Genomic DNA, 18,514 nt, shown 5'->3' on the forward strand with positions numbered 1-18,514 from the left:
ATCTCTACAGTCTGAGCAGCAGCTCGGGCGAGGCGGGGGAATACAAAGACGGCTAACGCGAGCCAGATCAAAGGCCACTTCGTCCAGATGTTTCAGATGAGCGCGAGAGTGTATCGACAGACGCAGGAAGCAGAGCAGGACCAACAAGCATGATGGTACCAAGAATAAACTCATAACCAGGTGTGGAGAATAACACCGGCCGAGCAGCAAAAGTTAGTGATACGACTCTGTGGTGAACACTGAGCGGTGGTTTAGTCATTTGTTTATCAGTAGAAAATATCACATTTTGATCTTTATTGAAATGCCTCATGTGTGCCAGAAACTGCAATTGTTTGACAAGACTGTTAAAGAGAGTCTGACACCTGCTTACATCTATAAATATATCAGTCACAGGCTGAAAGATTCTGCAACGAATGAGCATCTTTCGTCATCTTTCGTCACCTTTTTTTTTTTTTTTTTTTTTTTTTTACAAAACTACAAATAGATTCATGTTGAGATTATTTTTCATTCTGCTTCTGGTGAATTTTTTTTTTAACAAAACAGCCTAACACTGAAGCAGCTTTTGTCCATAGCTGCCCTCCTGTGTTTAGGGGTTTGAACTCTTAACGATAGCTGGGTTAGCATTTAGCGCTAGCAGACTGCCGGTAAGGCATTCCATTTTTTGCAAGCTGTCACTGGAGCGAGCGCCTGCTGCACTAACAACAACTCCCTGTCCAGAAAGTGTGCCACTATCTTTTTTTAGTTGGACATGCTTACAGCAGTCCTTACGTGTGCCTTGTGGTGAGCCCCCTCCATGTTTACTATCTACCAAGTTGGCTGCTTCCTGTTTGCTGTTGACGAGAGGTCGTCTTTTTTTATACTTTAATAATCCCTGAGGGAAATTCAGTTTTACGCTCTGTGGTAGAAGCATGCCTCTCAATAACAGAGACATACTCCTAACACAGGCCCAAAATACACACATGCACAAACAGGCCATGGATTAGTGAAGTGATGGCGGCTACACAGGGAGCGAGCCAGAGCTGTTGGGAGTTGGGTGCTTTGCTCAAAGGCACGTCGGCAGTAGTCAGTAAGTGTCCCAGCACCTCTACAGCTATCACACCATCTTCCATTCTTTGGTCAGCACTTGAACCAGCGACCCTCTGGTTCCCAACCCAAGTCCCTACAGACTGCCAACTCTCAACCTTTCGGGTCGTACCAATTTTCACAAAATATAACTCGACACTTTGCCACAAACTTCTTCATATATTAGATGTGCGAGTATGTCGTAACTACAAGATGAGAAAGAGAATGACTGGCGACAGCTCTGGGTGGGCTTTGCAACCACCTCAAACCAAAAGGAGCGATATGGCTGGAACAAAACCCCCAAACAAAAGAAACCGCTAAAAATATTATTCTGTTAAGTTAAAAGATATCTGACAGTGAAATTGCTTTAAAGTCACTTGGTGCAAGTCTGACATAAATCAGATGTAAATGACCTGAATGATGTCATATTTAAGTCAGATTTCTACAAAGAGAAGGACACTCACTGCAGATTTTGGCACAGCTGACTTTACTTTGTACAAAGCACATAACAGATGACTGGTTTTTTTTCAGAGGCCTTCAAAATAAAGATGTACCAACAGTGGTAATACAGGGCCAATACAGATGTTTTGAATAACGACTCAGTCCATTGCCAGTTCTGATACAGATGTTTTTTTCCATTACCTGGTTATAATTCCTGAAGTCTGTTTTTCAAATGAGCCATGACATTTGATTTATTTAACATGTCATTCGTAATCCATCCTCTTCAAACACAACTGAACACGTCTTACAGCAAAATCAGAGTTTGTCCGACAGGTGACTTCTTCTGCCCCATTGAAAAAAAAAAACTCTTCTCTGAATCAGCAGTTGGGTAACTAGCGTGCATGCTTCAAATTAATGCAACCCAACATCGGCTGTTGACACTGATGCATGACAGATTGTTTGCTGATGGGCTGGTTTGTCTACAGGCCTGATATCGGCCAATAATGATGTTCAGCTGATGCATCCTTATTTCAAATATTTGTAAGACATACATTTTCTCTTATTTAATGTCTGTTTGTATCAAACTGCTGCTGGTAGGTAACATGTATATGATCCAGTCCATAGTCATTTTCTTTTTTCTCTACATATACAGTAACCTGAAAGGTTGTCACATTTGATGGAGGAACTCACCTAGTGTTGCTTAATATGCAAAAAGGGGCCCAGCAAGCTCGATATGGTAATATTTGACATTTTACGTGAAACACCAGGGTTGAAATACCATTCTCTGTAATCCACTTGTAGCTGGCTGCAAAATGGAGGGAAAAAAAAGTGTGCCATAGCATTCACATGACTGCTAAATTACAGCCTAATTGCAGCTGGGGTCATGGGAATTCATGGCCCTCAAAGTGGCCTCACGTGCCGGTAACAGTTGAGAAACACAACTACAACATCTAGTACAGCGCTGGCAGAGGGTTAATATTAAAATGTGACACATTCAAATATGGACTGGAATGAGTAAATCTGATTGCACCTGCTTCTGTACGCCGCAGACAGTTAGGGTGACAGATGACGCCGCGGTGTAATCATTTTGCTGTGCAGGAAGCAGCACGTTCAACTGCTAAAAAAAAAAGCAGATTACTTTGTGGAGGATTCAACAGGAACGGGTATATTCAAAAGCGGGTTTCAGTGGATGGCAGAACTATAAGTCTAACATGCTCATTATACAGCACGGGTCAAAAGGTGAAACTGGACGAAATCTGATCAAAATACCTTTAATAGATTGTTGATCATGACAAAGTTTTTGATTAATATTTCTCCTATGCCTCTCCTTTCTTTTACAAATCATGTGTACAAACCTCCTCAGAGGAGATAACAGATATGAGCGGGCACAGAATTTAGTGAGTGCTTCCTAGATGTCTGTGCCCCATGGGCCTGATTTCCTCCCAATGGGGATGCAGCGGGGAGGTCAAACTGAGGTTGAACAAGGTATCTGTCACCTGACTTGGCGTCTGTGTTCAAAGAGCTTCAGTTTTGGGAAAGAAGTCACCGGCTGTAGCAAACACCGGAGGCCTGGTTTCACACAATCCTTTCATTCACTCTCAAATTACAGCCTCCATGTAGACAGTAAGGATGGTGTTTTGGTATTTTAAAAAAACATGGAAGAGTGTTTTGGAAGAGTTTAACACAAACCACTCCCACATCATATGAAAGAACTAATGGAAGAGGAAAAGTGTGGAGATGTGAGGCAGATATTGACTGAGAATCATTCAAATCAGTGAAGAGAGAGAGAGAGTGAAAAGAGACTCTTAACCCATCCCACTGGAACACAGTGCCCAGCTGTAGCACTCTGATCTATGTTGCATTAAAGAACTTTTAAAAGGAAAACAATCTGATTTCTTAGTTGGAATTCTGTTCAATAAATTTGCTTAATTCTTCCGAAGTTCAGGACGAGGCTTTTTCCACGTTCATGATTTTATTCAACACTTGCGTTTTTTGGCAACATCTTACTGTACGTCTCCACAAATCAATAATTCTCCCACTCTCACGCCTGAAGACCTCATTCAAATGTTTTCCTTTTTTTTTTTTTTTTTTTTGCTTCAGTCTCATTAATAAAGCCAAAAACAGAGCAGCTCTGCCCTCAGTGTGTCAGTGGGATTTGCTGCCAGAGCTTTGATCCAGACTGTGAATCCTTCCTCCCTCCAAGCTGAAATAAAATCAGCACCATTGGTAGGACTGATGTCAAAGCGGAGCTTCAACAAGTTGAAAATGAGCTGGAAAACTGTTCCTGGCAAGCGTTGCTCACTTATGACGGAGTGACATTCAGATATCAAACACACAGCAGCAGGAACTGGCAGTGAACTTTCAGCGCCGCTTATTACTCGGCTCGGAGTGGAGAGTGCTGATCGGTGAGAGACGCATCGCGGTTAACTGTTTCATTCAGACGGGGAAAGTTGGTCAACGCAGAGAAAATCCTGTATAAGACGAGACACAGGTGGGACTGATTGCTGCAGAAATGGGGTCCTAAATAAATCATTTCAACCCAGTCTTGTAAAAGAAAAGGATCAGGATTCAACACTGGAGACAAGTCAACTTAAAGTTGGGCAAATGAACTGCTTAAACCACTGCAATCCAACTGGTCAACCAGTGTCTACTTTAAGGTAGATACGGTACTTGATTTCTCAACTTCAAAAGATATTGATACCGTTTTTAAACATCAAAAGTACATCCGCACAGCACGCCAAATCGACTCGCTTCTTTCTTTTTTTTCGAGCAACAAAAAGAGACAAAGGGTTGATTTGGTGTGCTGTCCTGAAATACTTCTGATATATTTTTGAGAATTCATCAGCATCCATATAAGTTACTGAGGGTGAGCACAATGTTTTTGTTTTATTTCCATTACCTTTTTAAATTCCACAGCAAAAATAAATAGAAGTCCCAGACCCCATAGATTGGGGAAGTTCTTGTTCTGAATTAACAAAACTGGCGGCAAACACCTGCTCACCGTTTAAATTGCATAGACATTGTCAATGTTGCCCCCCCCCCCCCCCCTTTGCTCTTGGTTAAAAATATGACTGAAGATTCATAGCTTAAGATTTAATGCTTTTTGGAAACTACAGATCATCAGAATAAACGGAGTGTATTGCTTCTAAGTCTAAAAATGTACCTAACTTTAGTCTTCATTGGTAGTTTTTGTCTAAGAAAACTCATTTCAAATGCTCCATATCTCTAGAATATTTACATCTCAGGTCAATCAGGTTTGTACCACAAGAAATGCTAGAACTGGTGATGTGACATCAAATAAGAAATACTAATTGTGTACATGCATGTCCATTAGTTCTTGGTTGTAAGCAAACAAAACAATATGGGTGTCTACTGTATAATAAGTCTGGGTGCAGACATACGAACATGATATTTGTTAACCATGCAATAGTTATTTGAACTTTGTACATGCTTTGATTTTGGGGATGTGATCATATCATTTCTGCAGGCAGTGTTAAAGGGCCTTCTCACAGTTTCATGTCAAGAAGAAGCACGCTGCCTACACTGGTTAGTTACTGTGATTCCATTCTAGGAGTATCTTCAAATGTTTTACATCTGTAGAATCTGAACGGCTTTAACGCAAGATTTGTACATATGTAAGTTCCACTCCAGCATTTACAGCTTCTTACACTAGATCAATTTAAACAAAGGTTTATGCAAACAAGTTGATGCTGCCAGGTCACACTTGCTCCCCAAAGTAATGACAACATCGAGTCAAGTGCAACTTGACGATGCAAAATGAAGACGCCTTCGCTTTGGGCTGCAACAATAAAGCATGCCATTACTGTTATGCCTTTTATTTACGGCCAATCTAAACATTGCTGTGACATAATTACCGGTTCTGTTCGAAAGGTTTTAAAGGCCACAGCACAAGGAAGGAAAAAAAAACAATGGGCCACATGACTTTCTCATTAAGTGATACATGATGTCCAAACATTACCCACAGCTATAAATCATTCGAGTCGTCAGAAAATGCAAAAAAAAAAAAAAAAAAAAAAAGGCGCACAAACCGCTTAGAATTATCCAAGCAGCTCGGGGGTCGCAGTTGGACATTTGACTGGATAATAAAAGCTTAACACCTGATATTAACAAACATCCAGCCAGCTTAAGTGTCCTAGAGTAAGACACTGAAGCACATAGCCATCCGTGTTACTGGCAATGACCCTTGAACTCACCGCATGAGGGCAAAATTAACATTTCCCTCCCACAGTGATGACATTATAAACCCACTAACGCCTAATTCATTCTATCACACTCTGTCATCAACAAAAAAAAACAAGCAGCACGAGGGGAGGCGAGGATAGTCTGTGTATCTAGCTGAGGCAGGACAAGTGTGTCCGCCTGCTGCCTCTGACGTCCACTACACAGAACTGCCTTAGATAAACTTTACAAAGTAGCTCCAACCGCTGTTGCGACACAAGTGTGATAGTCAGCACATCGGCTCGGTTTATTGGCCTCCTTTGCTCATCCACAGGTGAAAACTTTCAGGGGAGTAGATCATTCCTCTTAGAAAACATGATGCTTATGGCTCTATATAGTCTCCCGCTTCATCTTGCCATCTGCGAGTAATACATTATCCACCTGCTGGTATCTATAAACCACCGTCTGACACAAGTTAATAAGCCAAAGTGTCGCCTCCTTGAATTAATGTGGAGGCTCAACCAATCAGATCGTCAGTTCACTTTCTTTCTGTGACATATTTCAGGTAATCTCAAAACTAAGCCTGGTAGGAAAACAGAGTTCTGTATTTTTTTTTTTTTTTTTACTGAGCGTTATGTGAATTTCCCATTCAAATAATGTCACATGAACGCAACACCTGTGCCCAACAGCACCTTCAACTCAAAGACCAGGCTACAACAAGAGACTTGTCTGCAAACAGAGCTTCCAAGAAGACCATTTCACCAAAATACACGATCTCCTGCTTCAGAGAAAAGCTTTTTACAAGAGTATTGACCCCTAAATGTGAAGCCGGTGTGGTACTCAGGAAGCCCTCAAATGACACCAGCAGCACCGCAGAGCCTACGGTGCATGTGGCTCAGATGTGTGCATGGTTATCCGCGAACTTTTCAGGAGCTTTGAGTCTCAATAAACAAAACCGGCTGCAACGCCTCAACAGATTGCTTTAAAAAAGGGAGCTTTGCACATTTCAAAAAATAATTAACTACTGCTTATGATATCAACAAAGGCCTGCAGTGCAATATCAATGAGAGTTTACAACCGTTTTTTTTTTTTTTTTTCCTGCTACAGAGGTGTAATCCCCTGCAGGCAGGTGCTAGTTATGGGAACAATCGTTGAATGATGTAGAGGGGGGAGAGAGAGAGAGACAGAGAGAAAAGGACTACACAGAAAGCAGCAACAACCAAAAAGAAAACCACAAATGCCAGCTGTTGGGGAGAGCTGCGTTTACACCAGACTCCCATCACCGGCAGCTGACTGTGTTGAGACTTGGAGGCTTGAATGCTGCACACATTTCAGCACCCTGAGCGGCTTAATTATTAGAGCTATATCAAAACTCAACACCCCTGTGGCTCTACCATTTTCAGGCCATCATTACTTTATGGCTAAGGGCCATTATAGACAAAATGCTCTTTCAGTGTTGTTCTCCAAAACTATGTGCTATAAACTATGTGAACTTAAAATACTTAAAGACATATTTGGGTATTTTTGTACAATAAAGCAGACTTTTTTCTTATGTAGAATAGGCAAGTGGATCCATATCTAGCACCTAAAGGCGAAGGTACACACTATAGAGCTTGCTTTGTTTGTCACAGTAGTGTAGCCGTGCTGCTTCCTCGCTGAGGGGAGCCCAGATCCTGCTGACTGCATCTTAACGTTTGTAAACACTTCCCACATGCTACCTGAGAGGCACACAGCTGCACCATGCTACTCACCGAAGGTAGTACTGTTTTAAAGCAAATGCAGCGTTGGAACAACTCCTTGGAAAGTTGAACTCGTCCCCAAGTTCAATCCATTGGTTTTTGTCTGACACCTGAAAAAGGAGGAAAAACGAGAGTTGGTCAGGAGATAAAGACACAACAAGAAAAAGAGCGGTTACACTTACAACCATCTGGTCTGCTACAAGTTCTCAATGAAGCAATACCACTAATCAATAACTTTCACTAACTACTAAATATACTGAAAAACACAAAAGTTTATAAGGCACAACATTTAGTTAAACAATATTTAATAAGCTAGCGAGCATATTTACATTTGTCACATCTGTGAGTACAAACTGCCTGATTCCCTTTAGGATACTATGGTTACTGTGAAGGCTAGTTAGCACTGCAGCTAACGAGCTAACTTGACTTTTACATTTTGTTGTTAAAAGCTAACGTGGCTAACGTTTCGCCAAAGTGTGTCAAAAACGCAAAGTGCTGTAGTTTGAGTCGTCTGAATTGTGAGTAGCTTTGTATACCGTTTACAGTGTTCACTACATGGGCCTGCTGTGAGGCCTACATTTTGTGAGCAGCCATGAAGCCGAAGAAAGATGGCTAATGGGGAGAAAGAAACACGAAGCTTCCCCCCCCTCGGTAAAACTGCCGGTAAAAAAAGCCCGGGAGAGCCGCTGTGCAGTCCGCGGTGTTTCCTCCAGGCCGGGCTCCGTGCCGCCGGGGCTCCGGGGCCGGTAATCGATGTTAAACGTGCCCGCTAATTTTGAGTCGCTCCAACTGCACTCTGACTCTCAATTCAAAGCACACAACAACACAAGCCTCCACATTGCATAGAGATACATGGAAAACTAGCACAAGGCCAACATCGACCCACTAACGCTGTTCTGGAGGATTACACTTGTCCCGGGGAACCCACACGGAGTTGTGGAGTGGTCCACGGAGCAGTCCACACAGAGCAGAGTGTGCAGGAAAAAACACTTTTAGTTCCCACTCACCTTAGCAAATCCACCTAAAGAGACGACTCTGATATAGAGAGCATTCAGATCCAGCTCTTTCCCACCCACGAAAGGAATCTTCTTGAACGGCGATCTAAAGGGATAACACAAGAAATAGACGCACACATGTTTAAATAACACTTTGAGGCAACTCGCAGTCACATGCAATTAAGATTTAAAGTTATATTTCCTGGTAATAAAGACGACCGAATCTCACCCTCTGCTTTGGTGAAATTGCCGCAGCTCGTCCAGGAAAGCCTGTCCTTTCCTTCGCTGATCTAGTAGATTTTTCCCCGTCGAATTTGCCATTGTTTTTGCATGCAAAAACGGTTAAACCCCACTTCAGTCGCTTCTTAAGACACCAAGGATCCCATACTCCGCCGGCGCTCAGTCATTCGCGAAGCTGAGTGTTTAAAAAGTTAAAGAAATAGCTGATAGCAAGAAGAGCGGCAGCTCGCTAATAAAGACTGATGCACACTGAAAGCAAGCCCGATTCAACCCCGGACTAAGTTCCAACGAACAGTCACAAATACGACCGATTTACCGGCAGATTAGAAACGCCATGGCTGGATGTGTAGAATAAATGCTTTTGGTCGCGGTTGTATTCGTTTGGAGTGGTTTGACAGTGTGTTACGGACGCAGCTCCGAGGCTATCGCGCACACTGTAGAGCGGCAGAGGGATCCAGTTCTCAGACAAAAAGATGTGAAGGCCGCGGAGCCGGGCCTGCCATGCGTGCAGCGCCCTCTGTGGTCACAGCCGGCACTGCACCGTCCAGGGCAGAGCGGCTGCTGGAACAATAGAGACTGTTTTCTTTTTTAGGGACCGTCTGACAACTCGCCTCTGTTTGGAAAACGGGTCAGGAGGTACTTGGAAATGTCCCGTGGGGGGAGGGGATAACACTAATTAACAAACTCCCTTGTTATCCTAACCAGGCGTGAAATGGAGGGCAACTATATATTTTACACATTTATACTATTTTTAAAAACTGACATAAAGTCTCAGTGTATAACCGGTTTCAAATCAGGATCTTCTAAACATTGATCTTATTTAAGTCCTAATAGGATATTTTCATTGATAATAAAACTATCTTCACCCATTAATATTTCACATTCATACAAATACAGCTGCAGTATTTAAAAAAAAAAACTGTAAAAAAAAACATACCATGAAATCATATAGCTTACTCCATACATTTTTTTTAAAGGTATACAGGTAATCTTTATTTCCCAACGCAGTAATTCCAGACAATGTAGAAGAAAATAAGCTAGTTCAGAAAAACAGGGTCTTTTTAAAAGTGGTTATTGACATTGATGTTTTTGGTGTCATATTTAACAGTAAAAAGGAGGGATTTGGTTCATTTTTTAAACGTGAAACAAACAGCGTACTGTAATGTGGATTTGTATTTGTATTTTATTGTGTCAAATAAAAATCATTTGGGGGATAATTCAGGCAACAAGTTGCGTGTATTGGTAAAATGCCAATTTGTATACCTAACTCGTTTGGTGCTAAGACATCACAAACTGCAAAAACTATTCACCTAAATAACGTTTAGAATAATTTGTCAAACTTGTTGGTGATTCACATGTGGTCACTTGTGTCTTTCTTGTTTTTTTAAACGATGCCATTTGTTTGTGTAAACTTGTCACCGGTGTGGTAAGCGGCCCCTGTCCCTGTCTTTTCTCTCCCGGGATGGTTTTAGATTACTCCTGATCCCTTCTGGAACAAGCGGATCTTCTTGATGGGGTTACACATTCAACCATTACACGTACCCCTTTGCTCAATGAAAAACCTGTCACAAAATGGCGGAGACGTACGTTAGCAGACCCCATTTTGAGGAATTGACACTAGACAGCGGAGAAGTGCGTGTCCCTGTGTTTGATTTTCAAACATTGTGCTCTTTTTTGAAGCAAACTGCGGCACACCCGAGCTCACCCGACGCGTGTTTGGACTCCCCACCCGTCCTCAGAATCACGGGCTAACTTCACGTAGCGCCGCTAGCCCGCTCATCCTGCTGGTGGCTAACTTTGATAAATTACGACGAACATGTTCTGAACACTAATCCAATTAACACACCGTTTATCTCATGTTAAAAGGGGTGGATTTCTCTACTATTTCGTGTCGGTATAAGTCAATTTTATCTCCGCTTTTTTGTAGAAGTCCGTGTTTTCTCGGACTTGTTTGTGCGCTAACGCTAGCTGTGATTATTCTAACTCTTTATTCAGACTGCTTACAATGCTAACTAGTTTATCTCATAATGAAAACGGCTCACATATTATACAGCCTTGTGTTTCTGGTGTCATGGTTTGATAATATGCAGCACAAAATGCTGAGTTATTTTCATAACAAGAGAACCGTAAACACAGTTTGTGTGTTTAAAGCACGTTGTTGCTCATGCTATGTAGCTCGTTAGCATTAGCATGTGTTTACCTTAGCTTTGAATACACATTGTTAAAGACATCTACAGTTTACGCTACACTTAGTTTATAGTACTATTTTGGAAAATTTGCTATTAAATAAAACGAGTTATTTTACTTGAGAACCCCTTTATATAAATCGAGTTTATGGTTGAGTATGCTACTGTCAATTTAGCATGTGTTTTAACCTGTCTTTGTTTTACCACTTAATAAAGTTAATCTACAACATAGCAGTAAAGCGGTATTATCACAAAGAAAGCATGAACTAATTATTCATTTTGTTGTAAAAAAAACAAAACAAAAAAAAACACGGTTAAATTCCCTCCTAGGTTACTTACTACCTCATGAATGTAATTCACTAATGACATATTTGCTCTTATATTGGTAATGTAAATTATTTTAAAAAGTATGATTTAAGATGAATTTTCTCAACTCATTTGGAATAAGAGCCTCAGCCATCGTGGAAATATGTGCTGTAACATGAAGGGATTGTGAGAAAATGGCTTACTTATGTTGGTGCATTAGGGCATTTCATAGAGAAGGCGTCAATGGTAGACTATTATTAGAATATTATTATTATTTCAATGCAAGATAATCAGTTTTACTTGAAGAATTGGTTGTGTAGCATGTTATGTGGATGGAGTGTAAAGTTATATGTAATGAAGTATAACAAGTTATTCTTTGATATCTGACCTAAGGATTATTATGTTTTTTTCCCACACATCATATTGGAATTATCTATCAATGTGATTAGGGAACAACATAATGTTACTACTTTATGTAGCCTAGTATTATAAGACCAAATATTGTTAGTATCCTGTTAATCTGTGTGAGGCTTACAATTTCTGACCATTCATTAAAATCTGGAGGCTAATTGAAATGCCAAAACAGCAGACAAAAGGCCCTTAAATCGATAGTCTTTATATAAAGGGTGTATCCACTGACTTCCAGTAGATTATATTATTTGGCACTACATCAGTATCAAATATTAATTTCCAATCATTCATGCACTCATCCCAACAAGATTAGATGTAGATGAATTGGACCGTACCACTCCAATATGTTAAAGGAAATGTGGGCTTTAGGTTTATAAATTAAAAGTAGGTTCAACTTGAAATCTTTGCAGCCGTCCATTTAAAGTGTAAATCTAAAAAAGTGATTGCATGGTGTTCAGTGGCTGTGAATTTGCACTTGAAAGCTGCTCGGTCAGTTATGCCATCACACGGAGGTCCTCATCTGATGTGACAGCCAGGCATCTCATGGCATATGGTGCAAATGGGGCCAGTAAGCCCAAGCTGCCTCCAAGCCCCTAGACAAAAGATCCCAGTGGGAAGCTAACTGCTTGTAACGTCCTTACACCTCCCCGCTCCCTGTGGCCTCCTCTTGCCATGAGGTGCAAAGCTCTGTGTGTCTGAAGTCATGTTCAGTCATTTGGTGGGAAAGGGCTCCATCTTCTGGCAGCCATGCATCACCTCCAAACAGGCGGGTGGATACTCCTCATTGCGTTAGGAACATATTGTACTTGGAGGGATCAGTTGAGAGATTTTCAAGTGGATACAGTCACAGTTGGAGGATGATGCATGCTGGGAGATTAGGGGAGGGAGGCAGTGGCAGGATAGTGATCCTAATGCAGCTGAAAGTAATGCAGAAGACACAGGGCGCACATGGAACTACAACGTGGGAATTTTTGTGGTTTTGTACCTTTATTTAATAAATTGCTACGTTAGTGTGTTTGTAAGATTTTCATATATTAATCATGAATAAATAGAATATATAAAACACAGTTACCTGCACATTCAACCTTTTTAATGTACATTTTAGGAACAGTTCATTACATTTGCAAAATACCACAACATTTCAAATCTAGGCTAGTTTGCACAGCCTGTTTTATTAATGACCTTTACTCAAATACAGGAATCTCCATGAGAGCATACAGCCTGTCATCACTTAGAGACTGTATTTATCAATCTTTATTTCACCAATTCATAACAAGTAATGTAGATGTTAATGATATCCAAGGCTTATTCAATGTTCACGTTATTGCTGGGGTTCAAATCTAAGGACGCTTCACACTCAGGACTCAATGACATGGGGCTTTGGTCTAAAAATAGATTTTGCAGTGAATGTATGAAAAATATCATTAAAAGTACAAAATGACACATGATTGGCTGCTCAGCATGTGACATAAAGAGCATCATCAGCTAGTCTGTGCCCACTTATATCTTTAGTCTACTTATTTAAATTGTCATTAACATTTAATTGTATATATTTTAGTACACGTTGCACTGTCTTTGCTCTTCCTGTTTTTCTCTCTGAGCTACTGCTCTGTGTGGCTTTGAAACGCTCCCCAGGGTACAAAAAAAGTATTTTAGAATTGCATTGAATCAGTATAATCCAACATTTCCTGAAAACAGATTTTCAGACTGTTTTAACAAACATTTGTTATGAAAATACACACTGCTAATCCCAGCACCACTTTTTTTTTTTTTTACATAATGTTTGATTGTGTGCTTCACATAGACCTCATATGATGATGTCGTTTTCCGGACCGCTTGTCTGTGATAAAGTTTGAAATTTGTACCAAACAGTGAGAATGTTTGTGGAAAATACTTAAAGATTCAGCTGTAGTGGAAAAGCAGCTTTGATAGCACATATGGCTTCTATAGAGATCCCTCTTGAGGCGAGGCTCTGTGTACTGGTTATCCATCACGATCACTTTGCACCTGCAAAGCAACGCTCTTGATTAATATGTTCCTTCTTCAGGGAGAGAGACTGTTCAGGGCTGGAAAACAAGCATGGAGTGCTTCACACTAGTTCTGTGGTGACAGGAAATGTTTTCTTGCATTGTTTAACAGAAATGAAGATATGTGGCAAGAAGGAAATCAAATTAGAGAACTATAAGACCCTCTTACATCACTCTGTTAAAGTCAACTTCGCTCAGATGACTGGGTCAAAATGCAAACGTTTGGCAACACATTTAATCTCAGCAGAGGAGGTTTGAACTGTGAAAAAGAGTAAAACTGATAGTGATGCTTTTTTTGAGATCTATAAAAGCAACTGAGACGATCAAGGACAAAATGTACCACTTTTATAAAGACATTTGAAAAGCCTGATTCCACCGCAGCGGAGGAGGTGTCGGTCAAAGTGTTTCTCTGCACGCTGCAGAAAGAGCCACATGTTTTCTCATGCAAGGCCGTCCATAAGGGGGATAAAGGGGAAAGCTCTCTCGCGTCCAGTCCTGTGGGGAGGGAGCATGGAGGTTAGCAAAAAAAAAAAAAACACAGTCCAACCTAATTTAAGCAACAATGACCACATTTTATTTGACACATAAATACCTCAAAACACACATTTTATTGATTGTTGCTTCAGTAAAGTGAAAGTTGTAAACCCCTTCTTCTTAAGAATTGAGACGTTTTTTTTTGTAATGTTACTTTGTTAGCTGTTAAGTCAGTTATTTCACAATCAGTAAAGCCACTCCAAAGACCTGCACACAGTTAGCATGCCAGAAAACAAAGAAGAAGAAAAGGAGGGCGCTGGCTCGGGCATTTGACCCCAACAAGCAACTTGTTAAGCAACTTTTTTGAGTCAGCTCCAAAGGCTGATGGGAGCCAGGCGAAGGGAGCTAATGTTAGCCAGGAGGCTAGCGCTAACATTAAATCATTAAATCATAAATCATATCCTGGGAGGGCTTTTTAAGGGAACCTGACATTTCTGCGGGCCGGCCTGTTCTCACGGTAAAGACTCTCAATGAGTGATAGTCCACAGGAGGCACCGAAACCAACATGAACCAAAAGTTCCTCATGAAGCTTTGAAAAGTATATCCTCTTGTTGATACAGCAAATTTGTTTGTCAGATATTTCAAGGAAGGGGAATATTTTTTTAAAGCTCCGATTGAAGAACTGTTTTCTTTTTTTCTGATTCTGTACAAGCTAGCTGTGTTTTCAAACCCAAAATCTCATCCTGCTTTCAAATGTAAAAATGAAAGTTTGCTTCTGCAGTGGAGGGAGTCTTTGCCCCCAAGTCAAGGAGTTCAAGTATCTTGGGGTCATGTTCACGAGTCGGGGAGAGGTTGACAGGCGGGTTGGCTCAACCTCAGGCATTAGAGAGAGGGTGAGGAGCTCAGACATTGGGGGGGAGAGGTCGGAGTAGAGCTGCTACTCCTTTGAAAGGAGTCTGTTGAGGTGGTTCGGGTATCTGATTAGGACGCCTCCTGGATGCCTCCCCCTTGGGAGGTTTTCCAGGCACGCCCAACTGGGAGGAGACCCCGGGGTAGAGCCATCGAGGGATTAAATATCCAGTCTGGCCTGGGAACGCCTCAAATCCCCAAGGAGGCGCTGGAAAGCGTTGCTGGGGAGAGGGAAGTCTGGGTCGACTCATTTTGCCTGCTGCCATCACGACCCGACCTCGGACAAGAGGAGGAACATGGATGGATGTTTCTGCAATGTGCTGTTAATCCTATCATCAAACACCTACCCTGCAGCAGTGGTTTCAGTATTTAAAATAATCTATACGGAAGTCATTACTCTTCATGCTCAGTGGTGATGATAGAGTCTGGTGGGGCCCTATAGGCAAAAATCGAGGGGCCATCCAGCATCTGCCAGACGATGCTAACTCCTCTTCCTCTTTTTTTCCAGTTTCTTTTTTCTCTCCTGTAGACGGAGAATTCCCCTTCAATTTTCTTTCTTTATTTTATTGACAAACTTTGTTTTTCACTGCAATAATGCATTCAACTCACAAGAGTGAGCGCTGTCAGATGGGGCCCCCTTAGGGAGGTTTCCTATACTGAAATTTTGGTGTCTGCTTTGGTTTAAGTTTGTGAACCCTCAGGGGCCCCCTTACTGGTCTGGGGCCCCAAGCAGTTGCCTGCCTTGCCTGTTGACGAGCATCTCAAAACTCCTCACAGGAGCTTTAAATGTCACTGAAACTATAACTGAAGGTTTTTTTAATGAATATAATTTACATTAAAAATACAGTTAAAGGTAAATATAAGTATCGCCTGAGTTAATGTTGATGTGATTCACACTTCTACCCATTTCTTATTGAAGCCATCTTCATACAATATGCAAGACTAGATAGAAATGACCGTTTGAAAAGACATTTACAAACCACAGAATCTAGGCGGAAAGGGAATGTACCAAATGCCGGAAGTGACCATCCACACGAAACATGAATCATTTTGTACCGTCTTCACGGCTCACTCGATCACTTCCAGGTCACTTTCATCATTGGTTATAATCTCTCTCTGGCAGGATTTAGTCGTTTGATCATTTGTTCTCGGGAACAGTGTTCTGCCACTTGTAAATGTGTCTCAGCGTTCGTGAAAAGTGTTTTGCATGTTGTAAATTTATTTTCAAAAATGTAAATGAGTTTAGTCTGGGTAAAAGTGTTTCACTCAAGCAAGACTCACATGACGTTAAACATTTGTTACACCCGCTGTCCTTCCTCATATCTGTATCAACCCGACTGAAGATTTGAAGAAACACCTACATCAATGAAAAAATATATATCGACCTATAACAAGAAAATGTACATCACACGTGCAGGAATAAGAATAAACACCCATGTACAATTTAAAACACAGTTTAAATCAGACCTGTAGAGATCAGAATGATTTTAAACTGAGGATTAACTGTGCACACATCTTAGTGTATAGTAAGACATTTGGATTTAACTAATGTTTGCATATTTCGGACATTTCAGGAGTTTGTTAAATCTAATTTTATTGCAGGCAGTTTAACTCAAAAGCTATATCTGACCCAGTTCATTAGAATCAGAATCAGCTTTATTGGCCACACACAAGGAATGTGTCTTCAGTAACTGAGCTCTCAATGAACCAGAAGTACAACATTAAATGTAAACATAATATATGCAAAAAGACTTATATATACAAGGCAATGGTGCAGTGGTGAGTAGTGCACAAACGCTGAGATGAGCACGATAATAAATATGTAATTATTAATTTGAGGTAGAGTTTGCAGTGTGAATAGAGATTGATGAGGAGGAGAATATTTCTTTATTATCACGATTAAGTTATTGAACATAACATTTACAAATAGTCTTGGGTGTTTGATTACAGCATTACATTATGTGAAGCAGGTCAGTTATATGTCTTCAGTGTGACTGGAGGGGTCACTCAGTGTTGCCTGTATATCATTAGAGACTGTACTTGACCCTGCACCAGTAGAGCTGCACTGGAGGCTGGCTGCCTGGCTGTGTGCTGCTGATGATGATGATCTTTTAGTGACATCTCCACACCCCCATAACTGCCCTCTAGTGGACACCTTTTTTATTGCACTTCTTTTGTAAAGGACGCTGCAGAACAAATCTTCCCGGGGTCCTCATCTAAAGACAATGAAAAGAATAACGTCATAACGTCATGAAAACAAGTTTCTCTTTGAAAATGAACTAATCAATAAGTGTGCCTAAAAAAAGAACAACAGAAGAGACCCTCTTCATGGAAAATATCACCTTCACATGAAGTCCTCTGAGCACTTTTCTTAACCAACTTTCAGGTTCTCTTGTGAATTGAGACACTTTTAACACACACACACACACACACACACACACACACACACACACACACACACACATACACACACACACACACATACACGCACATACAAAGCAATGCATCCAATCACGGCTTTGTAATTGATAAAGCACTTAATAATACCAGCAAACAGGGTGCTGGTAGCTTAACGGTTAGTGAGCGCGCCCTATGTACAGAGGCTATAGTCCACGAGAGCAGGCGGCCCGGGTTCAAATCCCACCTGTGGCTCCTTTCCCACATGTCATTCCCCACTCACTCTCCCCAGTTTCTGACTCTATCCACTGTCCTATCTCTGAAATAAAGGCTTAAAAAAACATAAATAAATCTTTAAACAATAATAATAACAGAAGCTTACAATTAAAAACTGAACTTAAGAAACATGACATGAATCAAGAGTGAGGATAGAGAGAATTAAAATACATTAAACTACACTTTAGTTTACCTGCACATGCACCTGTCCTGTAAGACAAACTCAGACACATTATTTCTTGGAAAGTAATTAGATAACACTCAATCAATTGTCTGACTTCAGAAGGTCACATGTAACAAATAATTTAACTTTACATGAATGTTTTGTCCTTTTTATGTCCACCTTTTGTACATTTTGTGTTGGTTTTTTAATATTTAATATTTTACATTTTTAAATTGTATTTTATATATTGTAATAGCTTCTTATTCTGTATTATTTAAGTATTTACTAGTTCTGCATTATTTCCTTGTTAATTGTTTAGCACCAATACACCAAGTCAAATTCCTTGTATGTGTAAATGTACTTGGCAATAAAACCTGATTCTGATTCTGATTCTGATTCTGATGTCTCTAAATCAGACACAATGTGTTACATTAACACACATTGGACTCAACTACCGTGTATTTACAGAGCATGCTGTGTCAATTTTTAATCAATCTATTTTCATTTATTTGATGTATTTATTTAACAGGGACACATGCCATACATTCAGTTTCTGGTTAATTTGCAACCCGAGTCCCTGACTTTGAAGCATTCCACTGTCATGTCCAGCTCTAACTCTTAGGTTATGTTTTCATTTTTTGTTGTTTCATTATTTATTTCCTGTTTAAATTTATGTTACTTACCTCTCCTTCTGTTTCAGAGCCTTCTC

The 18,514-nt window shown here is 40.6% G+C and overlaps 1 protein-coding gene across 1 annotated transcript in view; it reads right to left on the reverse strand.

Annotated features, from left to right (window-relative positions):
• arid2 (AT-rich interactive domain 2) overlaps positions 1–9,147 on the reverse strand; it is a 39,886-nt gene extending 30,739 nt beyond the window's left edge. The window contains exons 1-3 of the mRNA XM_061030455.1: positions 8,646–9,147; positions 8,429–8,522; positions 7,434–7,531 (exon numbers count right to left, since the gene is read on the reverse strand). Coding sequence (XP_060886438.1) covers positions 7,434–7,531; positions 8,429–8,522; positions 8,646–8,737 — 284 coding nt within the window. The 5' untranslated portion in view covers positions 8,738–9,147. The remainder of the gene's footprint in view (positions 1–7,433; positions 7,532–8,428; positions 8,523–8,645) is intronic.
• Positions 9,148–18,514: the final 9,367 nt, after the last annotated feature.

The sequence above is a fragment of the Labrus mixtus genome, chromosome 22, assembly GCF_963584025.1.
Source record: "Labrus mixtus chromosome 22, fLabMix1.1, whole genome shotgun sequence".
Lineage (NCBI taxonomy): Eukaryota > Metazoa > Chordata > Actinopteri > Labriformes > Labridae > Labrus > Labrus mixtus.